This window comes from Amphiura filiformis, chromosome 17 (genome assembly GCF_039555335.1).
Source record: "Amphiura filiformis chromosome 17, Afil_fr2py, whole genome shotgun sequence".
NCBI classification, from domain to species: Eukaryota; Metazoa; Echinodermata; class Ophiuroidea; order Amphilepidida; family Amphiuridae; genus Amphiura; species Amphiura filiformis.
The window spans coordinates 60,817,008-60,841,742 of record NC_092644.1 but is presented as its reverse complement, the minus strand read 5'-3'; the positions used below and the strand labels follow the sequence as shown (position 1 = coordinate 60,841,742).

The 24,735-nt window shown below is 38.1% G+C and overlaps 2 protein-coding genes across 6 annotated transcripts in view; one reads left to right on the top strand and one right to left on the bottom strand.

Moving 5' to 3' along the window:
• The window catches only part of LOC140138104 (inosine-uridine preferring nucleoside hydrolase-like), a 34,658-nt gene extending 21,086 nt beyond the window's left edge, over positions 1 to 13,572 (bottom strand). For 2 of the 5 annotated variants that reach the window (XM_072159997.1, XM_072159995.1), the window contains exon 1: positions 13,456 to 13,572. In XM_072159997.1, the coding sequence (XP_072016098.1) occupies positions 13,456 to 13,566 (111 nt within the window). In that variant the 5' untranslated portion in view covers positions 13,567 to 13,572. Of the gene's footprint in view, positions 1 to 130; positions 429 to 1,132; positions 1,331 to 3,912; positions 5,239 to 6,054; positions 6,189 to 7,033; positions 7,332 to 7,934; positions 8,151 to 13,455 lie in introns of those variants that run through there. The other 3 variants (XM_072159998.1, XM_072159999.1, XM_072159996.1) reach the window with 3 other exon arrangements.
• A 129-nt stretch (positions 13,573 to 13,701) lies between these two features.
• LOC140137336 (abnormal spindle-like microcephaly-associated protein homolog) overlaps positions 13,702 to 24,735 on the top strand; it is a 31,263-nt gene continuing 20,229 nt past the window's right edge. Inside the window, 10 exon segments of the mRNA XM_072158979.1 lie at positions 13,702 to 13,774; positions 16,250 to 16,591; positions 17,622 to 17,773; positions 18,281 to 19,972; positions 20,642 to 20,794; positions 21,025 to 21,264; positions 21,603 to 21,670; positions 22,244 to 22,385; positions 23,586 to 23,716; positions 24,147 to 24,322. Of these exon segments, the coding sequence (XP_072015080.1) occupies positions 16,266 to 16,591; positions 17,622 to 17,773; positions 18,281 to 19,972; positions 20,642 to 20,794; positions 21,025 to 21,264; positions 21,603 to 21,670; positions 22,244 to 22,385; positions 23,586 to 23,716; positions 24,147 to 24,322 (3,080 nt within the window). The 5' untranslated portion in view covers positions 13,702 to 13,774; positions 16,250 to 16,265.

Here is a 24,735-nt window from a genome sequence, read left to right as displayed (position 1 = left end):
CTATCATGACTTGAATGAGTATGAAGTCTGCTAACCACCAAACACAAAGATGAGATGACCAATAGCCACATATCAATTTTAAATGGATTATAATCGTTTTGCTTTTACATAAAGTTAACAAGTCTCCTACCTTCAGTATTTCCACCCATGATGACCAATTCTTTAAGTTTCTTGCTGAATTCTGGATCCATCTTTGTAGCCAATGCTAGATTTGTTAATGGACCAATCGCAACTAAAGTGATTTCTCCTGGGCGCTCATTAGCCATTCGTATGAGGGCGTTGACTGCATGCTCTGATTGGATGAGGTCTCTACTGGGTGGGTCTGGATCAGTGACACCACCCATTCCATCATTGCCATGGTGAAAGTGACCTTCATCTGTTGTATTTTGACCAATGAGAGGAGAGGAAGCTCCTTTGAAGACTGGGATCTGAAAAGGTTAACAAATATGATTGATATGAGTTTTTCACATAGTTGTTTCAGTAACCGCAGAGGGTGCTAAAGTCATTTTAGTGGCCACTAATATTTCCTATTTTGTAGAATCATTGAACATGAACTGCACTATCTGGGCTAGCTTTCAGTTAGGGCAGCACCAAGAGCCATGTCATAGGACAGGTTAATGAACTTTTGTTGTTGAAAACATGGTGGTAATCACAGACATACCTTTTGGAGTTCTTATAAGCAGAAAGGTTGAAGGTCACAATTTTGATATAAAATTGGATCAATTGAGTCCATATTTATTGGTTGAGCTACGAGTTTTAAAATATTGGACGAGACGCAGTCGAGTCCAATATTTTAAAACTCATATTGAGACCAATAAATATTGGATGTAAAGCATCCAATTTTATCATTATGTTTTGGATACAATATTTTCACACACTTGGATCCATTAAAACATAATGTTTCAATATGGGTGAAAGCCTGAAAAATGCTCAGATTTTCATAAAAATAGACTCAAATTGTTCGTCTTCTATAAACAATTCAAATTAGTTGTCTTGAGGATTAAAATCCATCAAAAACAAAACTAGAAGATGCCAAAACAAGCTAGTATGAGCAAATTGTGTTTGGTAGCCAGGCTATACATGCTTGCTTAACATTTGTTTGTCAAATCATAAATAATAAAATGCAACTCACCTCTAAGCGATTGCTGACTTTTAGCACCCTCAAAGTATTCACCAAGACATTGTCTAGCGATGTGTTTCCATGGACGCAGGTAACTCCTATTAGATCTACACTCGGTTGAGAAAGTGCCATCAAGAGTGCGACTGCATCATCCACACCAACATCTGTATCCAGGACCATGGTGTATTTAGTTGCCATGGCTACTTGTGACTGACAAAAAGAGGCAAACGAATGTTAACTTCATTAAAGCATAATTATTAATTTGTCGGAGTTCTGGATATGCGATGACTATCAACGAGTGCATACAAGAAGTACCTGCACCTTATGGGTCAACTAACTTGTTGTCATGTTTGTTGATCAGTCAACATATGGGTAAGATGTCTGGTTTTGGTAGGGTGGTGAAAAGATTGGCTATACTAGTAGATGCAAAAAATATTTAAAGCTGGGCAGGGGCACTTTTGACTTGGTTGTTTCACTGCTTCAAGTCTTAATATAGACCACTTGACATGTGACATCATTGCCCAGCAGCATGCCCACAAATTATGGCAATTTCCATTGTTCTTTGCCCTGCAGTGTGCATACACATCATACATGTAATTTGCTCAGGGCACATGCATTTTAAATCACCACCACATTTCATATATAGTACAAGAAAGCCATTGAACAGCGTAGTGGTTCGTTCAAGCATATCAATAGACCAGTCCCTCGCCTTTGTTGATAAACAATGATGTCAAGTGGTCTATACAATCTTGCTGTCCATTTTGACAGAAATTGTATATAATTTAGCCGAAATTGGTTAATGTTAAATGCACATATTTTTCGGGAATGGCAAAGGAACTAGGAAGATCTTGGGATGGACAGAGAAACATGAAAAATGTTATCAAACCACCACATACCTGTATTATAGCCAAAGCATGCAAACATTTCCCATCTGAACTGCATCAGAGCACCGTTGCCAAATTCATCAAGGAACATTTTATTGGCAGGGAAAGTCATTCACAAAACAAACAAATAGATACTACCAGTTTGCACCCTGATGTGGCAGTGATGACAGGGCGCATTTCATTTGGCGCAGCTTCAAGTCGCTAGCATTTGCTCAAATTGCTGGCATACACAAGCACATGCTTAAAAATATGTAAATGTGTGCGCGAAACAGTTGCATCAACACATAAACTTCACTACCACATCAAAGTAAAAATTGGTATAAGCATTTATACACACGAAAAAGAATGAACTTTGTGGTTATATTTTTCCAAGGCTTATATCATAGCAAAGACCAAGCACAATTTTCCTATGATTTTGAATCCTGGCCTAATCTAAAAAAGTTACTGCCTTGCCGTCAATGTTATCAGCAGTGGGGGTTCTGACTGTCTCTTATTTCAAACACTAGCAAGTATGTAAAACAAACTACAGAGCCAGACTTTCATGTAATTCTAACTTTTAAAGTTCAATTTATTCCACACTTTGTGCTACAGAATTTCATTATTAAGCTTACACTTACAGGTCCATATGATCAAGCATATCGAGATATTTGTCATTCAAAATGAAATGTGTCATCATTTTTGTATTTTCAACTCCCACCAATTACCAAGCAACTATAAATCTGATAAAAATCACATGGAAATTGGATTTACACATAAAACTGTATAATAATGATTATTATTATATTCAAGGTAAATAAAATAGTTTTATCTCCAACACTGGATATAATTATTATACATGGCTCTGTGGATTTACACTATTTACAGTACCCAACATATGAATATTTTCATGTCGTACACACCAAGGTCGCACACGACAACAAACCATAGATACTACTTTCTGGCCCATCTCAAAATCAGTTTTAGTAACAAGTTTCTCATTTTGCATGATTTCATCAGTCCATGGCATTTAAACATAGTTCATACACTCCTATATCAAAGCAGCCAATCAGAAAAGTTGTTAGAAAAGTATGAAACACGCATTGATTGTGTTTATTGTGCACTCCGCGTACTATGCAGTGTTTTGCGCGCATAGGATTGATTCATTTTTTCGGGCGGGTTGATGCATTTATATTTGGTTCTGATTTTTAGTGATAATTTGTTATATAAAAAAGTAAAAATCATGTGTTTTTTTCTTCTCGTGTATGAAATAGATTAATAAACTCGAGAAATTAGACAAAATAATGCACTTGCGGGGCTTGTGCATTAGAGGCATCAACATCAGCGCGCGTGCATTATTTTGTCTAATTTCTCTCCCAATAAGTAATACGCATTCATTAACATATAAGTATATGGGTAGCTACCCCATCCCAACATAAACTATGTATTTGAGAACTTGCCTCTACCAGTGCAGGTTTTGTGTGTTGTTTTTAAATTAATTTTAAATACAACATGTGATAAGAATAAAAAGGGCTACTTAATGCTTAATTTACTAATATTCTAGCTTAAAGGAGTATTTTATGATCCTAGCATCCTCTTTTTATGACATTTTTCAGTAGATATCCATGAAAAAAGATTATTCCCAAAGTTGATTAAGATTTTGGCCCAAATTCTTGGGCCAATTTTTTTTTATTAATTTTTAAAAAGCGAGATAAAATATCTGGAAACATTTTTAAAAAAAATTTGTACCAACTTTGAGAAATTTGCACTAAAAATGGTCAAAAATGCTCAATTTTCAAAAAAAAGCCTGATTTTCGCCCAAATTTTTGGTAAAGTTGGTCAAAATTCAAACAAATAAAAAACGGTTTCGTAGATATTTTTATCTACATTTTAAAAATTAATTTTTAAAAAATGGGTTTTTTTGGACTTTTTGGATTTTCTCCAAAAGTAAGTATTTTGGCTCAAATTTGACCTCACAGATGAATTCATCAAGTCTTTGCTTATTACTTTAGACCAACAATTTATCAGTTATGAGGCCCGAAAGTTTCCATAATTCCAGGGTTAAGACCACCCTTAATATTAAATGTAAAGTCAAAAGTTGGTAGTTTCTAGATGTCCTGGTTACTGTGTTGGTGTTCTGTTTCACACAAACCTGTTCAAACTTCAAGCCAGAAGTATATCTGTATATCCTCTGTGAATGGGGCCAAAATGAGCCATTCACAGAGGACATACTACTGGCTTGTACACATGGGCGGCGGGACGATTTTGAAAGTGGGAGGCCAGTAATTTATGACTGTTTAAAATTGAATTAATGTCCATGAAGCGGACATCCCGGAGCGCTTGCGTGACGCAGGGGGGAGTCGGAGGGGGATGTGCCACCCTCAGAAGTGAGAAACTTTTGGAAAATGAAGGCCCAATTGAAGCTATTTGATAGGCCATTTGATTGAAAATCAATGTTTTGTCTGTCTTTTGTTTTCCTTCTTGAAGTTTTTTTTTCTTTGGTCTAGAATAGAGAAGTGATTATTTTTACATGTGACCCACACTGGGCTTGATTAAAGTGGGGGGCCAGGCCCCAATAGAAAAAGTGTGGGGGGGGGCACATGAGAGCTTCCTTAACCTATATTGCACTGAGTTACCCTGTCAGAATCAAAATACCATTTGAAATTCACACTCTGTGTGTGGAAGATTAAGGTCATGTCTTCCATAGGGTGTATGGATTTCAACTGGTTATAACTCATTTCACACTCATCAGCACCAACATAAACTTGATTTATATCAGAACTTCCTGTATTATTCATTCAGTATATCTCCTCCTTGGATGAATAAAAGTTTGAGCACGACTGGTGCCCAGTTTTTGAATTTCATTATACTGAGTGTCATTGTATGATGTGATTATATTAAACAAAAGTTGTTATCAAATCATTCCACTGCCTTCATCAGCATTTCTTTGATTCCATCTGCATCACATTTGAGTACTATATCCACCTCTCTGCCATTCTTGGGATGGTCAACAAAACTGGCATCAACTTGTACCATTTGACCTCTTGTGACATCACCTTTGACCTCTACTAGTACAGGCGACCTTTTTGTTTCACTGACTATGCTACGATTTATCACAACAGCCATAGTGAGGGGATCAAATATGGGGGCCAAATGACGTTTATAAAATGTTCTTGCATTGGTCATTCCTCGTTTGAGAATGTCTCGTACAAAGTGTCCTTTGACTGTATCTGTTGATGTCCATTGGTCATACCACTCCTGTAGAGGGGACAGAAGATAGAATAACATATTTGACAACTGTTAAATGTTGCTAGACTAATTCATTGATTTCACAACTTTGTACAGAGTACTATTATAAAAGATGTACAAAGGTTTCCATTTCAAGATTTCTTTTTGTCATGACAAATGCCCAGGTCATTTTTTTGCACTTTCATACTTATTTCCCATTTCATTAAACTGATGTAAATAAAACAAATAATATTTTTGAAATTTCTATTGATGATGTTATATAGGCCAATACCATTCTAATGTGCTCCTGCCTAACAATGGAATGAGTTTCATGTGAGCATGGGTATAATTATAATGTATCCATGCATTCAGAGCTATTCAGAATCTTGCAATATTTGAGTGGTTAGTAGAAATTAAATTCTAAGCTACACCCATATGCAGCAGAAGCAGGGGGATGTGTCGCCCTAAAATTTTCAATAGGGGACATCTCCCCTAAAAATCCTAAGTAATAGAAGAAAAAATAAAGCAATAATTTTCCTGTCCCATCTTCCTTTTTAGCCCGAAAACATTGCGTCTTTGACCAAAATAGGGTAAACTTGCATAATCACGTACACTGGCCTATCAATTAGCCAAATTCATCTTCATTTGCCACTAAAATTGTCTGAAAGTAAATATTATGCAGGCACTTTGCAAGCAAATGTCCCAGTAGCATCAGAAAGAAATACGCCCCCAATTTTTAAATGCTTTTGCTGCTCCTGCCTACACAGAATGACTAATTTGTGTAAATGGGACTAAATGGCTTTTATTTTCGTACATGTCATTGTTTTGCAAGGATTAATAACTTACCCATGTCAGTCCATTGCGCACACATGTATCCCATGGTACAACTGTGATAGGACATGTGTATTCTTGTAGAGTTATATAAGCAGCTTCAGGATCAACAAAAAAATTGAATTCCGCTCCAGGTCTATTTCCTCTTCCTAAATAGAAACAAAGGCAATTTGTTGAACAAATGATGTCACTACTATCAACAGAAGTTGAAAAGGGTGGGTTTGAATTCTGCAAGAATTGGGGAATCAAGACAGATTTGCAAGAACAAATTCTGATTCCCCTTAATCTGACATTAAAATTCTTATTGAATTTGGCTATGAGAATTATATCTGAGGAAAAACAAAGGATAAAAGGAGGTCTGGTTTAACCTAAGACAGTGACAGGTTCCAGTTGGTTATATAATCATTGGATGGTCTCTGGGACCCCATTGGAAATAAGCCTGCATACGTAGCCAGGCTTTTATGGGCTATCCTTGCCTTGCAACTTTTGGTGTTGTGGCGTGTATGCCATTCCAATCTGGGATGGCATTTTGTGGTTTGTGCACATTTTATTATTGTTGTTAAATTTTGATGCTTTGTACTTGATGTCTTAACATTTTTCTGTATTTTTGTATATGTTGCAATGCTAAATAAAAACTAAACTAAACTAAACATTTGTACAACACCCTCCCCTCCCCCATACACCACTACCTATAAATAATGGCAAACATGGATAGACACATTTGAGTTTTATCACATTGCAGAGACACACATTTTGAGTATTATTGAACCATTCAACTTTTTACCACTGAGCGTGGACTAGTCCTACACTGTGGACTGTACACTGTCGACATTTATATGCTATATTTTATAACATCTCCAGACTATTTAGCAAGTGCATGCAAACAGGGTTCACAAGTGTTCACTGTGACACAGTGATTTCTCATGTGTATCACCAATTGATGATGTTTGCTATACACTCAGCCCCGATCTACATAAACTAAAGTAACACATACCTTCAATATTTCCACCCATGATGACCAATTCTTTAAGCTTTTTGCTGAATTCTGGATCCATCTTTGTAGCCAATGCTAGATTTGTTAATGGACCAATCGCAACTAAACTGATTTCTCCTGGGTGCTCATTAGCCATGCGTATGAGGGCGTTGACAGCATGCTCTGATTGGATGAGGTCTCTACTGGGTGGGTGTGGATCAGGGATGCCGCCCATTCCATCACTGCCATGGGTAAAGGAGGCATCAGTTCTTTTATTGGAACTTATCAGAGGGCATGCTGTACCTTTGTAGACTGGTACCTGTGAGTACATAGGTAAAAGAAAAGTTGATATTAATGAAAGTCTTGCAAATTATTATCTGTTTTGTTTTAGATGGTGTGAACAAAAATTTGGTGAATTGTGGTAACCACACGGGGACTCCGGGAGTGTACATGTACTTTCCTATGGGGCATTGTTATTCACATTTTTGCTTCTCAGGTTAATATCAAAACTGTTGGAGCAATATAACTCAAAATTTGGAAATATATTGTTCCAATGGTACGTCTCAATGTAAGACAGAAAACAGAACATGAAAAGAGTGGACCATTAAGAAATGGTCAATAGAAAATACTTCAAACTTCCTTATTGTAAATAATTGTAAATAAGAATATTCTGAAAAAGGGTCTGATTCCCATCAGCATTCTACCCTGTTACATACATGTCCCTGCAGCTTCAGACTTGAAAATACTTGTCTAGTAATCAACTATCTTTAAATTACTCCCACTGATTGCTCTTGTTACAGTGACATCTTTTTTGTCCTGAATGCCACAGCGGACAAAATCAATGAACATGCAAACTTAATTTTAAACACCGAAATGGCATATATGTGATGACACATTCGCACAAACCTATTAAGAAACTCACATCTAATCTGTTGCACAATTTGAGAACTCTCAAAGTATTCACCAGGACATTATCTAGTGATGTGTTGCCATGGACACAGGTCACTCCAATTAGATCTACACTTGGTTGAGAGAGTGCCATCAACAGCGCGACTGCATCATCAGTGCCAACATCTGTGTCAAGCACCATGGTACATTTGCTTGCCATGATTTACATCTGCAAAAGACAAAAGTATTTCTGTGCTTATATTAAAGTTTTATAACCACATATGATTACTCTTTCCTTGCTGGTTTAGTGATAAATAAGATGAAAAATACCATATATCTGGGATGCCATTAACTAAGATGTTGATATTTTTTGGACATCGCAGCATGTAGGCCTACATACATGTTTGTACAATATCATAAAATAGACAAATTTATTAAAAAAACAAGCTATATTTGCTACATTTTGCATCACAATAAATAAGCAGACCAACCTATTCAAAAATGCAGAATGAAGGATATTAAACAAGGAAAGATAGGTGAATACATGCATGTGATACAAGGAGAGTGGGTGGTGATGTATGAAGTGTAAGTATTCCCAAAGATGTGTATGCTGTTGTTTTTTGTGTAGGTGTGTTTGATATAGCTGAAAAAATAACAAATTTCTCACAACATTCCACACAATGAGTAATGAACCACTATAAAACTTACCTGATGTCATTTGGGGACTGGTGGGTTTCTTAGTGCTGTGATCGATGATGCTATCACGTATCACCTTAAGTCATATATGCACAGTTTTGTTAGCCGAGCCAGTGAAAGACCTGTGGCTACTGGTCGCCGAATGATGCCGATGGCATGCTGTTTGTTCATTTTCTTCCTTTAAAGCTTTTTTTCTTCCTGTCCTAGCACCAAAGAGCCCTGTCAGTGTTAGGGTTAAGCTGCAAGGTCTTCACTGTACGAATTCAAAGTCATATTGTACCATTTGCTGAGGAGGACACCCTCAATGTTTTTATTACCACTTTTTACACAATTGTACCGTAATGCACTTTTTTTAAATACCATAGAGTCTAATCATTGCTGGTTTCATACTTTTATGCCGCTTGCTGCTTTGACAATAATTTTGCTTCACTGTGCAGTCGCACCAGAAAATGCAAGCAAGCCGATATCGATCACTCCACTGCTTTGCCCAAAGCAGCGAATCGCTACAAGTTAAATTCAAGTCAACTTGGTAGCGGTTAATAAAGCAACCTGTACCATGCTTCATTTTCAGACTATAGCGGTATAGGGAAGTATCTATCCTGCAATACGCAGCATTACTGCCATTATATTATGTCAGAATAAATTATGATTAATAGATTGAAACAAAATGTCACACATCACATTTACTATCTTGCTGTATTTCAGCTAGGGCCCCATACATGTATGTAGAGCAACAGGGATTTTTTTGAGAACAATACATTACCTAAGACAAAGAAGAAGCCCCTCCTACTCATTACTTCATCGTACTTATTTCAAATTGCCATAACATTACGTAATCACATGTTCCTTGCACCATAATGCACCCGTCACTTGTATGAAGCACTATACGACCCCCGGAAATAGTGCATCATTTGTCCGATGACTGTCATACATCTATATGACAAGACGCACATCGCGTCACCAAATGTGACTTACCATTGTTCATAACTGACGCACCAATAAATTAATAATTGACATCCCATTTCTTGAAATGACTGTCTTATAAAGAATGAAATTTCACCTTCATTGTGGTCAAAAAATTTGAATTTCTGCAGCTCATTTACTACTCAAACAGACTTTTTTAATGAGTGTACAAATTTAAGAATAACGGAGCTCACATGTCAACCAACAGGAAGTTGGAAAAGATCCCGGAAACCCTCTATAATAAACCATAACATGCACGATTTGAGGTTGGTGATTCGGCATGTTTTTTGAGTTCCACGGGAACAAGGAACAGGATCAAGAATCGCAAAAAAGTAAAAAAAATATAAAATAATAAAATTGGCCATTTCTGACAATGCATGCTGAAGGGACCGAATATTTATGAACTAGGGTGCCATTTGATTTCATCCCACAATGATCGGTGGTATGGATCGCTAGATTTTTGCTGAAAATTTTCAATAAAACCCCTGTTCTGCTGTATGCTGAAAGTACTCAAATGTATTTTTTTAGGAGAAGATGAAACTTTATTTCGACTAGTGGTTGATAAGCATTATATATCTAAGCATACCGGTAATTATTTTTTTATTAATTTATCGAGTTTTGAAACCAGGAGTCTGATTCAAAGCTTGTGAAATATCCAGAAAATAGTAAAAAAATCCAGAAAAACAGTGTGAAATACCCTAAAACAGGCTGAAAATCAATAAAATTGCATAAATTTTGGTCACAAAAAATCTGGAAAATCCAGACAAATCACACCCCTGTTGAAATGTTGCTTTAAAAGCTAGTGAAACCCCTGATGAAAACAAAGTTCCAAACCATGCATTGATTGTGTCTGATGTGCACTCAGTGTACTGCGTGCAGTGCTTTCGCACGCGCTAGCATCATGGGAGGCTGGATTCATTTTGATATGCATTTATATTTGGTTCTATTTTCCAACATTTTTAGTGATAATTTTGTTTGAAATAAAAACAGCCAAAATCACATGTTTTTGCTTCTTGTGTATGAAATGGTAAATGAACGCTTATTACTTGTTCAATTGCTCAAGAAATTGCGCTGATGTTGATGCGTCTAATGCACTCCCGGGTGCACTCCCCCCTTCGGGGCTCGTGCATAAATAGACGCATCATCTACATGAGCGTGTGTGCATTATTTTGTATAATTGATCTCCCAACAAGTAATACGCGTTCATTAAACCTGAAACCATAATTATGCCAAAATTTTCACCAAGATCATTTGTACGGCAAGTATTAAATTTAAAAAGCTCAACACGATCTGCACTTTTGTAATATTCCGATAGTTTTGACCGAGCTTTTTGATCACCTTTTATCGGCGAATTTGTTTGAAAACATGTGAGTTCATGTTGTGTATAAAACCCCGGGGGGTCACTCCCATTGTGGCCTGTACACCATCCGCGATAATCAACTTTTGAAAAGCACCCTAAACAAGGATTTAACTCTTGGCTAAAACAATACCCTAAACAGGGGTTTTATTCCTTGCATCAAATTTCATACCCTAAATTTCATTTCCGCGTATTAGCAATTGCAATTTTGCTACCCTTTTTTCCCAATATTTCATGTTTTTGACACCCTAAACGCGCGTTACGCTGCAGTATCCACAAAAAACTACCCTTTTACGCTGCGTTTTCATTATCGCGGATGGTGTACAGGCCCCAATGGGAGTGACCCCCGGGATAAAACATTTTAGCATGGACACAATTAAAATTACAATGCAATACAATACAAATTTGAATGTGCAACCATTCTTTAGCTTCAAAATTCAAAGAAATAAGACCTGCTTTTAGACGTGATGACCGAGGCCGAGGCTCCGAGGGCCTCGCGAGGGGGATTGGCATTGCATTTGCATGCTGAGCTGAGCTCTTCTACTTCTTCTTCCTTATAAGTGCCTCCCTCATATGTATGAGTATTATCGCACTGCGTACAGACAACTTGCAGGGGCGTCTATTCTTCCGTTAATCGCCCCCAAAGGGGAGGGAATAATTTTACCCCTTGGGGGAAGAATTTTACATTTTGAAATAGAAAAAAAATAGAGGGGAAAAACAGAAGAAAGTCAACAGGATTCAAGGAAGATTAAAAATAAAATTAACTAATTTGGGGGAAAATGTATAACTGGAACATGTATTATTATGTTTATGGCTATTTTTGGAATGAAATAGATGGTCACTGGCTGGCAGTGACTGCTCTACAGGGTAGGTGAATTCATCAAGTGTCATTTAGGGAAGAATTATAATGGGTACATAGAATTAGCATACATGTAGTGGTCCCTTGGCTTTTACCCATTCCCATCCAAAAAATAATTATTTTGAGGGAAACCATGGACTTAAGCATAAAACAGGGAAAAGTTGGGTCAGTAATTCTTCCCTGCCTGGGCAATAGTGACTAGTGGTCATACTATAGGTAATAATGCATACAAAAATTAAGGGAGCTCTGCTTTGCTTATTTCACACAAAATCAATTTTCTTCTTAGTTTGGACATCTGCTAGGGAAGCATTTGGGATTCTAAGGGAAGACAGAACCACCAATTAGTTTAAACCTCAGCTTCAGATCCAAATCCTTGAGTATCCTTCCCTAGGCCTAGATACAATAGTTCAGTGGCAATCTCCGAACTCTGCTACAGAAGAATTTTAGTTCTAAGGCTTTATAAATCAGGGGCATGTGAGTCAACACATATATAAAAGAGCTGTAAGGCTGAAAACAGTTAGCAAAAAGCTAAAAACACCTACATGTAGCAAAAAGCTGCAATTTGGGAGGATCTGATACTTTTGTACAGAGTAAGTGTACTGTACAAAAAAAAGCTGAAAATCAAAACAAAAAAGCTGAACTCTCGCACCCTGTATATAATAAATCACAGCTAGCTCTGAAAATAATAAAGAGCCTAGAGGTGTTTGCCAGCCTGTCTTCCCTTTGAACCATTAGTCCAAGATGCAATGGTTCAGTGTCCAGACTGTACCATCTATGAAAGAATTTGATGTTTTTAGAGAAGACAGATTAGAAGAGAACAACTCACAACTTAGCCTAACAGTGTATAAAGAAGTTTTTGGGTCTGACAACAAACCTCTATTCAGGCAGGGAAGGGAAGAAAATAAGGAAAAGTACATGTAGATAGCAACCTGCCTGAAATTTTCCCTTTTGGGTCCATTTTTTGGGGATCTCAGATGGGGAAGAATCTAGGGACGGATGTGAAACCGCGCCCGTGCACGGTGAGGGAATAATTTCAATTTTCTGGAAGAATAGACACCCCTGCAGACAAGCTGTACTTATTTTTTACTCTGGAACCTAGAGTAGATGAGTGTATTTTGAAGTACAGTCAACATGACCGGGCTGATCCCCTGCTCTTTTCGAATAGCCTGTGACGTTCTTTAACGTGCACACTACATTAATGTGAAAAAATATGCATGTACACGGAACCGACAGCTTAAAGTGCCCTCCGAAGCACTAAGCAAGTAGAGTGAAGTGTCTTGCTCAAGGACACAAAGAGCCGGACCTGGGATTCGAATCCTTGACCCTTGGGTTCACAGTCCTATGCCTTAACGGCTAGCCTAGGCCCACGCTCGTGCTCGTAGTAGGCTAGCTGCGCGTCACACACCAGAAATAGTACAGGATCCTATACGCTGATTTTTTTTAATTGGGGTGATCAACTAGAAAGTCTAAAAGGTACTAGGCAGAAAGTATAACCAGCATGCATGATTTTGCATACTAACAATTGCAATCATGCATGCACAGTGCATGCTAATGCTGCCGAATTCGTCTACCATGACCATTCATGCATTGCATTGAAAATGCAAGCAGCATTATTAACAATTTATACGTTTATTGCCAAGTCAATAGCCATGGCAGCATGTTTAGTACCAAACCACTCACCAGTTGATGACTGCTACTATTACGTTTTACAAAATTTGCTTTGCTGAAGCGGAAAAAACGAGGAAATGCAGAATAAATATGTAAAACTCCCCTCAATCGTGTAAACAACATCAGACATCGGTAACGACTGGAAAAGAAACTACGACCTTGGTTCAAAGGTCAATTTAAAAGTCCCAGGCCTTCTGTTCGCTGATTGGTCAACTTTTAAAGGGCCGCGATGATTCTCAAGTTTGATTGGTTGAATTCGAAAGACCGTGATACACAATTTTCAACGTGAATTTGTAATGTTTACGTCTTGATGATAGTGACGAAGTGTATGGTAAGTTTGATGAAGTATAAAATACATTTGAAATTATCAGTTGTTTTATTTATTTGTAGCAATGAATGATACGATTATAAAAGCGTTAGTACGTTAGCTTATAGCAAGTTTGGTCTACGAATTATTTTAATAAACCCGTCAATAACATTAAAAAGTTTAAGCTTACTGACCCTGAACATGTGAATGAAGTTTATATTCACCATGATCTAGGTGAGAAAGGTGAATTCAAATTTGCCATCAAACCGCATCATTTTATATATCAAATTAAAGCCCTTGAGTAAAGAAAACCAAAACTGAAAACCGTTTCGTCATAGCACTTTCCATAACAAAGTTAGGGGTGGTGCAATTATGTGTACGCCCGGTCGGCGATCTTTTCTTTTAGACCACCCGAGCTATATAAGGTTAAAACTACGAATTTATCAAATTAAACTATCGCATCAAGGTTAAACATGTTCTTAGCTTTACAAACATACCTTTTATGTCGTCGAACAAGCTTTATTTTGTTCCAAAATCCATGTTCTTATCGCAATTTTTGATGTAAAAGAGCTGAATACAATACCGGTGATGCAAACTCCAAAACGCTTGTTGTACGCTCGTTCTGACGGTGATTTACGCTTGCGTATCAAGCATTTTCAAGCGCGTTTGACAGTATATTACTGCATGACGCAATTTTGCATATTATTCAAGATGGCGAATTTCTCCAAAACACCATGTATTTTTCTTTTAAAAAATCCCTCATTTCACAAATTCTTTGCATCTTTCCACTCATCTGATCATCTTTTTATGTGATGGAAGTTATGCTGATTTTATGAAGGTATGTTTCTTGCTTTTCCAATAATTTTGTTAAAATTGTTTTTTGAAACAAAAACTTCCTAGCAGAATAGCCGTTTTCTTGTTTTCAAAAAGTTGTTTTTTACCCCATAATTTCCCTCATTTATCGAAGCCCTTTCTTGACTTCAAAGAGTTTGGCACCTATTTAACCTTGATGCAAAATTAAACCTTGATGCAAAAGAATAGTCCCTATATAGCGCGGGTGGTGTAAAGGAAAAGATCCCCCGTTCTGGTGAATTATCATGATTATATAAGGGGGGCAAAGATTTTTTGGCAGGCCAAAGGGGGGGGGCAAGCATTTTTGGCAAGTCGAAGGGGGGGGTCAAGCGATTTTTGTCAGGTCAAAAGTGGGGCAAGCGATTTTTGGCACAGATATTTTTGGCACCATTTCTATATTACGCCCTAAAAGGTATAGGAAAACGCTAGGCTAGGAGTAGGAACACATTAAAATATACATGCAAAATTTCCTGCTCGCTAAGCTCCCATGACAAGACACAATTTAATGTTTTAAATTCAGTTTCCCAAAAATCTTGCATGTGTAAGGGGCAGGGGGGGGGGGGCAAAGAATTGTTGGCACGTCAAAGGGGGGGGCAACATTTTTTGGCACATCAAAAGGGGGCAAAGATTTTTTGCACGGCCAGAGGGGGGGGCAAGCAATTTTGGCAGACCATTTTGAAAATTCACCACCCGGGGTACAAATAATTATTGCACAGCCTCTTTCATCTAAAACATTAAGCCAACATTTGATGAATCAATTGCAAAAAAAACGGCATTGTCTCTTGATAGAGCTGCTTTTTTATATGGAAGTATGGAACTGCTATTAAAATCCCTCTAAAATTGCGATTATCTCATCACAAAAATAAATTATATATTTGGGTCTGAAAGTGAAACTTATATTTGTAAGAAAAACAGAATAATTTGATTTTATTATTTATTTCAAAATGACGTTGTCCAACAATGGCAATGCACGGTAGAAATGCTTTCATATTTTTTCATACGCTGGTTCCAGCGAACTTGGCTGCCTCTCTTTATGTTCGGTCTATCCATTTTCAGTGGTATAGCTAAAATAATAGTTTCTTGATCATGACAGTATGAATGTACTGCGTGCACTGCATAATGTTGCAAGTTTAGTGGAATGACACAATAGCGCGATTGATTGTGCATGCACAGGAAATGCAGAGCGTGTGTGGTAGGCGTTGTACGCCGACGCAATTGTCATTGCGTGCCTATATTGAGCTCTCATTATCGAGAAACTATTATTTTAGCTATAGGAGAAAATTATGATTTTACCATGTAGTGTAACCCAGCGTTTGCAAAGACTATTCGGGTTTATCAATCAGCGTTTTACGATACAATTTGCCGGCCAGGGTCGGCGTAAAAGTGCTTAAAATACGTCTTGGACGTGAAAGATGGCATTTTAAAAAACTATCCTTTTTTTCTTAAAAACTTGAAAAATGTGAAATAATGATAATGGAAAATAATGAAATATTTGATCAGCATTTCTTTCGGACCGGAGTCGGGTAACAGGAAACTGGGAATCTACTTTCATTAGCCTAATCAAGTGTCTGTATAGAGTGGAGTTTTACCTTGAGTGGTATACTATGAAGTATGATTCTAACTTTCAAATTTTATGTTTTTCCCCAGTCCAGATATTTTAACCATGGACGGTGGCACTTCTCCTGTCATCGCCAATCCATGGCCCCAGCAGCAACAACAGCCTGGTACCCCAGACACCCCATCAGGCAAGAGCAGACGTACCTGGTTCACCATCACACCACACAAGGTAGTTATACCCAAGGAGGATGAAGACTTACCAGTCCTGGTACTGACTCATTTCACCAAGAAGGTGATGGTGTGTTTTGACAAGGTGCGCTTAGGAGCATCCAAGACCTGTCAGCTTAGCATAGAGAATCAGTTTGATTATCCGCAGGAGCTGGTGGTGGAAAAGTTTCCCCACAAGAAGGGATTCACTATCCCTGAAGACAGGTGAGTGTTATGTAGAGATTGAAAACAAAATTGACAATGTTTATATTGAGGAACGGACAGTGTTGTAAAGAATTGTGAGGTGTTGTAGCCATATTTTTTCAAACAAAAGTCTTGAGGGGGTACTACACCCCTGGTCAATTTTGTGCCTATTTTTGCATTTTTCTCAAATATTATAGTGCATTGATGACAAGTAAGATATGTATATTATAGGGGCAAGTACTGCACTGAAAATTTTATTTCAGCACAGACAACAGTTGTGGAGTTACAGTCAAAAATGAGCGAAAAACCAATAATATTTGATCAATAAATCAATAACTACTTGCCTTGAGTTGCTGAATTTTCAGTGCAGTAGTTGTAGTCCTTGCCCCTATAATATACATCTTACTTGTCACTAATGTGCTATAAGTTTGAGAAAAATGCAAAAATAGGCACAAAATTGGCCAGGGGTGTAGTACCCCCTTAAAGTGGAAGCCCCACTTTCGGTTTAGTACCCCCTTAAAGTGGAAGCCCCACTTTCGGTTCAGGGAATTAGTGAAGGTTAAAATTTATCAATGTAAATTCTGTTCTGTCTGTGATCAAAGTAACAGGTGTAAGAAAGTTCTTTTGTGGTGAACTGGCCAAGCGGGGCTTGGTGTTTAAGCACCCCTGATTTAAGTGAGTCCCTCACTTTAATTGTCAATTACTTGCCCCTGATTTAAGTGAGTACCGTAATCGAAAATTGCAGTTAGGGATTTTGTTTACACTTTCTATGGCACTTGTTCTATTATGGGGCTGCAAAGCATGATGGGATACACCTATCAGCTGCTGTGGTAGAATACTCCAGAAATTTTGTTCAACCACTTGATCTCCTGCTCCAAAACCTAGGACAAAAAAACAAAAAGGAAAGTACTTGAATCCTGCCTAAGTACTACTTTATTTCACACAATATAGAAGTGTTATTAAAGGCGAGTACAATTCAAAAGTGCTAAGATCATACTTAGTGAGTGTAATATTTCCATGAATTGTAAAACTCCCATTGTTTCTTTCTTAGGTGGGAATTTGATGAGATGGAGAACCGCATCCTTCCTATCACCTGGACCCCATCAGAAGCTGGCAACGTACGTGAACTCGTCACCTTCAAGTGTGATGGTGCCTTCAGACTACAAATCATCTTGTTAGGAACTGCTGAAGAAAAAACCACAGGTATGTATCATCAGTAAGGTTGACCCTACAAAAAACGGCAACATAGTTAGCTTGAGCTCTGCGATCTGTGTTTATCTAGATGTCGTTGGGTTAGCGTGGGTTGAACTCTTGGTTGGTTGTAGATATAATAATAATCTTGATTCTTCCTTGGTTCATTAGAAATTGCCTGTGAACTTAAGGTGGATCAAATATCAAACTGGGTGTGACATATCAAATGTCATGACATTGTAATGCTGTGTGTGGGAGTTGTTAAATGTCTTACTCTGCATGTTAACAGCAAAATGCCACTACCAGTACCAAATACCTCAGTCATCATGCATTTTGTTTAAAATCAGTTACAGATCATTCCACACATGCTCTGCAGGCATATAGTTCCCAGATTATAGAATTGTTACCTTGGCATTGGCAGCAAATTATTAGCATTACCTCATAGTACATAAATTTCTGCTGTTGATTCCTGGAGTAGCCTAAATTGAATAAATGTAGTAATAAAACAATCCTAAAAAGGTTACTCTCCTTGTTTGACATTCATCCAGGGCAAACGTAGACGAGGTACTCTCCTCCTGAAGAAGACCAATGGAAATGTCACAAAAGCACCAGGGAAAGTTGGTCCCAGGAGACTTCAGCAAAGTTCTAAAATCAACCAGCAACCAAGAGCTGAGCAAAAGGCAATTAAGTCAGCCAAGTCAAAGCCAATGCAAAAACAGGTTTCCGGAAAAGAAAATCTACGTAAATTGAAAGAACCCAATATGTTGAAGGAAGTGTTGAATCCAGCTAGGCAAACTATGATTATCTCCAAGAGGCCACAGGTTAATGGAAAAGAAAACAGAGATACCAAGAAACCTGGTATGTTGAAAGATGTCCAAGATCCAGCAAGGCAGACCATGATCATCACAAAGAAACCTTGCAGTCCAAAGAGAAGTCCCCTTCAGGAAAGAAACAGCCTGAGTCCATTTAAACCTTTGGACTCTTCACTGGCAGAAATTACCAATGCAACTTCACCCGACACAGAGTCACACACCAAAAGAGACACTTTGTCGCTCTGCGAGGGTATGTCACCCCTTCTCCAGACTTCGTTTGTTTACTTTGATGGTTTGGATGACCAAGAAGATGTTCCAGATGCAAGGCAAGAGCTGTTCAATGATTCAATTGAAGTTGCACTGGCTGTTGATAAGCTTAAAAGTACTATGACCAAATCACCTGTTGCAGATGAGAGAAATGTAAAGAGGTTATCAAAGGAGGCACAAACTACTATTACAAAAGAAAAGTCTCCATCCCTAACCCCACCAATGAAAAGGCAGTCAAGGCGTGCTTTGTTTGATAATGAACCTCCTACTTGTAATGGTATGGAACATAAAGATGTTGCCAAGAAATGTGACAGCCACTCGGAAGACTTTTCTCAAGGAAACCAAAAGGAGACTGAATACAGGACTGCAAAGAAATATAATTTTGTAGAATGCAGTGATCCCTGTGAGGATGAACTTGCACAAATAAGCAAAGCTGGAGTAAGTAACGATGTAACAAAGGTTTTGGATACAGATTGTAGAAGTGATGGTCAGTCATCTCCTGAGAGTTTGTCTCAAGATTCCCTTGAATCTGCAGCACCTTCCTCATCCGTCTTGTCACTGGCTTCTTTACCCGCTAAAACAGAGGATTTCTTCCCAGTTTATGAAAGCACTGCAAGGAAGAAGCTGGTTGGTAAGCGTCAAAGTGATCCCAAAAACTTGAGTCCTGTTGCCCAGATTAGTAAGTTATCTCCAGTGAATGGTGGCATGGATTCATCACCAATAGCTTCATCTACCTCAGCTCTCCCTCCAACCAAAAGTGAAGCCGATCTCTTTCCAGTGCATGAAAGTGTCGTCACCAAAAACCTGACCAATAAACGGAAAAGTCCTGAAAAGCCATCAGAGACTGTCAGCCACAAAAAGCTGAGAGCACAGCCAACTACCAATACCAGGAAACCAGTGGTCACTAAGAAGCAACATGTGCCATCAGCAACGGCTAAGAAAGAAGTTGGCAGCAACAAAAAGATTGGAGCTACTTCAGAAGCGAACAGAGGTATGACGAGAACCATGATGCTACGGCGTGCTGCAGCTGGTGTCACCGCTAATGTGAGCAAACCTAAACCTGCCAAAGCCAAGAGACCATTGAAGGGAGTACCTATGGCCAAGTTGAACCTAGTGAAACCTAACAGGACAGGTGAGTAGGGCAGTTGGCAAATTGATTGACTTTGACAGATCTGTCTATACTAAATTGTAAGAAGTACTGTTTGTGAAAGTTCTGTGACATTAAATAAAACTGGGTATAGTACAATGATAATGAAAGCTAGATAAAACAATATGTGTTTGAATTGATGAACCCTCACATTGGTATAGAAATAAGGTTCAAGTCAATGTATTCAAATATGTTGGGCTTTGTGAATCTGTAGCTAAGACCCAGGTAGGGAGAGGTTTGAATGATTGACAAAAGCTGTTTGTGTGTCCAGTGGGGTGGGGGAGTAGTGACCAAGAAGCAAAACCATTGTGATAAAAGTCATAGTGATCTACATAACCACATCCAACTTTTAATATATATCAAGCTAAAAATGCCAAAGGAGCCAGGCTTAGCATTACAACAAACATCCTGAATTGACCCAAAACAATTTACATGTAGCATTTCCATTGGGTATGTCTTTTACAAACTGTTTAGTGTTTTCCTGTATTTAGTTCAGGTTTATCACAACAAATTTTTTTAATTGGAAATGTGTTAGGATACAATATAAATGACATCTTTTGGCGGTATTTATAATTCTGACTTTTTCATTTAAAATATGTATATATCAACTTTCAATTGCTATAAATAATGTCGTTATTTCCTGTACTGCTATAGCTTTACCAAGGCACCCAATGCCATTTGCAGCCAAGAACATGTTCTATGATGAACGCTGGATGGAGAAGCAGGAACAAGGATTTACCAGATGGCTCAACTATGTCCTGACTCCAGATGACTGCCCAACTGACCCATCATGCAAGGCCACTAAAAGTAAGATTAGGATTTTTCTGAGACAGCTATTTGCTAGCATCGAGTGATTTGTTTTTGTTTAAAACTATACCTAATGAGAGCCACTGTAATTTCTACAAAATTGCAAACCAATACTTCAACCCTGCAAAATAAAATATAAATCGCCATATTGGGGAAAATGATTTGGGATTCACGACATGCACCTTACCATTCAAATATATACTTACCACAACATACATTTTATATTTCAGTTGATGCAGGTGCCCTGTTTGTAGAAGCCAACCAACAGATTACCGTTGCTCTGGCACCATCTAAGGAGGATCTGTCCCTCAGAGCCTACACAGCCAGGCGTAAGCTGAACAGACTACGAAGATCAGCCTGCTTGCTGTTCCAAAGTGAACCAATCATCAGAGTCATACAGAAAGTGGAGTACGAGGTGGAAAGAAGCGGGCTCAAGGTACGCACAGACCGCAAGATACATGCTGATTACGGTAAGTGAAGATGACAATACTAGCGAAATTGAAATGCATGTCTGACTAGTAACATGGTAGTGCAGGACAACAAAACAATGTGGGGTTTTCAGCCTTACTGATGTTGAAGTCTCCACATAACATCCCTGGCATAATTTGTTGCAAAGTTATGAACTTTTGATATGTTCATTTGAAATGTTTTTAATTGTATGTTTGCTTATGTTTGCTGCCTACCATCTAAATAACATTATTGCTAATAACTTTGGTCTGATTGGATCAGATCATGTCACATTATGGGGGAAAATCACACTCTCTTTCCTACTGCATAACATACCATCTGTCTTGTTGTACATCTTCAGGTATTAAGCAGAAGCTACTCAACATGTTCCTGTCCTACAATCCTCTCTGGCTGCGTATCGGGTTAGAGGTACGTTGTTTCTTTTCAAATTTCTTTTAGCAAATTACTGGCTTGTCAGTAGGTAGTTAGAAGTACAGAAGCTTGATCTAGTCAAACTGCTGTATGTATGCACACACATAATGAAAACCACACATAAAGAACAGGGGTAGTACTAACCTGCACTTGGGCATCCAGGACCATTAATTTTCACCAGTTGCACCCCCAAAATTTAACTTCACATGTAGTAAGGAACCTATGGACCCCTTCCTGGACCCAAGGCTTTGGAGGCTATTGCTGCCCCTGGTTAGGAATCATGCTTGATAGCAATCTCTCAAATCCTTTATGACTGAAGAGTAAAGTATGATGTGTATCCAAGACTACCTGCAAGTTTAAAATGAAGCTGCTTTGTTGCATATATGTTGGACAATTCTCTTACAAATATGTACACATTGTAATCATAGTTACCAAAAACATGTTGACATTGCTTTTAGAAAGGAAACACCATTGACACTGCAATATTTAATTATAATATACATGCAAGTATAAGGCCAGGTATAAGGTAACATGGAAGATGGTTTGAATTGATTTTTATCCTTTGTACAGACTGTTTTTGGAGAGATCCTTCCAATACAGAGCAATACAGACCTTCTTGGTTTGTCTCGCTTTGTTGTACAAAGGCTACTGTGGAACCCAGACATAGCACAGAAGTACGCACATCCAACGGTACCAGGACTCTATGGGCCAGGTAAGTAGAGAAGTATATATGTAGTTCAACTGTGCCAAGTCATCAATCATAGGCAACAGAGATTCTAGAGTTAGGTGGCACCTACTAGAGACTAGAGAATTCCTCAAGTTGCCCTACAATGGGTAAACATTCTATCTGGACAAATATTTATAGTGCCTCTTCAAAGCCACAAATATGATTGTCTTTACCAATTAGGGATTTACCATAGCAGATGAAATGTTTGATATGAATTTTGCATGAGTAGTGTAGTTGGATGGATTGGCAATTCAGAATTCTGAAGGCTGTACCAAACCAGCAGTTACAGCAGTTAAAAGACAAATCACTCAGTAATCAGATGCTGATTGTCAGCGTTCGAAATTTTGGTTGTCCGGTTGCCCGGGACAACTAAAAAAGTCGCCGGACAACCAAAAATACTGATTTGGTTGTCCCCCGGACAACCATAAATCTGTAGCCAAAACTCACCTTTGTACGTGTATGAGTACACATGTGGTTGTGGTGAACTTTGTTCCAAGTAGCCTACGGACAACCAAAAACTTAGACGGACAACCAGAAATTTTAACCTGGTTGTCCGTGGGACAACCATTTATTTTTCCTTAATTCGAACACTGCTGATTGTCATCATGAAAACAACAAGTTTTTGTCTGTAGTGATGGTGATACGTTTGACCTGATTTCAACTGGTAGCGATTCAGTTTGTAATTCACCAGTGACTGCTAGATGAAGTATGATTACAGAAACAATTCATTTTGTCATAATTTATTGCTTGACGTGCTCAGAATGGCATCCTTATCATTCCAGGCTGGACATGGATACTGCAAACAACTGAAGTACATACATGTGTGAAAAACAATGTCTGAATTACCATACCAACGCAGCAAGGCTTCAATTTTTAGAAATGGAGAATCTCTCGCAATGATTTTCCTATAAATTTATGAGTGTATGATAATCAAAATTGAAATGCAAATTCTGCACTCAGTAAGAATTTTCCTTCTTGATGATTCTTGCCTGATGATTTTGCAAGAACTAAATATGATTCTAGCAAAGTGTAACAAATTAAGCCCTTGCTTACTCTCCTGTTTTTGTTGCTACAGATATGTCTGGTTTTAATCAGCCTGACAAATTTACATCTTGCCACCTTTTTCTAAATGTTTGAACACTCAACCATTTCTTGTTGCATGTTTTGTTTTCACTGAAAAACCAGGTTATGACAAGACCTTGTGTCAGTTCACTCTGAAGAAGTTTCTCCTGTTGGTCTTCTTCTTGGATAGAGCCAAGCTGACCAGACTCATTGACCATGATCCATGTCTCTTCTGTAAAGATTCAGAGTACAAGGTAAGAAAATAGAGAAGACATTGGATTCCCAAAATTTTTCACCATTTTTTGCTCTGGGAATTCCCCCCCCCCCAAAAGAAGTCATTATTTCACAACCCTAAAGAAGACATGGGAATTCCCAAGAACAAGATACCTTTTTATGCCAGACTTGGGAATTCCCAAAAATGTGCCTGTCTTCTTTAGGGACACTGGGAATTCCCAATTTTTTAATTATTTTATCATCAAAATGGGAATTCCCATTTTTTTTAAATACAATTTTGGTCACTTTAGGGGGGGGGGGTGCCATTAATTTCTGGAATAGTCCAATGCAAACTTACTTTTGGTAAACACAGACTTGTAATGGGTGTGGATACAAACATGTTGTGAATTTGGACACAATTTGCCAATACATTGCCATAACATTCTTTCTGGTTTACCATTTTATTACCAGTCAAGCCGTTCCATGTTGCTAGAGTTCTCCCGTGACTACCTGCAAGGAGAAGGTGATGTGACTAAACATCTCAGTTACTATGGTTACGTGGTGACCCACACACAGACAGCATTGGATGAGTTTGACTTTGCAGTGGACAAGCTTTCAACAGCCCTCAGATGTGGGGTGCGATTGGCGTGAGTTGCTTTCAATTTTATCATTAATTTTTAACAGTTGGGGGTTGTGTAGTTGACACAGGTAAAGTATTATTTTGATTTCAAGATAAAATTTATGACTGAACTAATTCTATTTCTTCTCCGTGTACACTTGATGTATTATCTTTGCAATATATAAATAAACATAGCCACTATACACCCTTCTCCTGTGGTTTAGCATGCAGTATTTATAGTTTGTTCGGCTTATATTAGGCGAACAAAATCAGACTCATTACACATTCGTGTATTGATATAGAATCTGTATACGCAGTCAGATGCAGTGCTTACGCTAGTTGCACATTGCATAATGCATGACTGGCGCATGCTTATGTAAATTTACCTGAGCGTGATTTGGGACTTTACTAATACCCGCAGTAACAAAAAGGAATAATTTT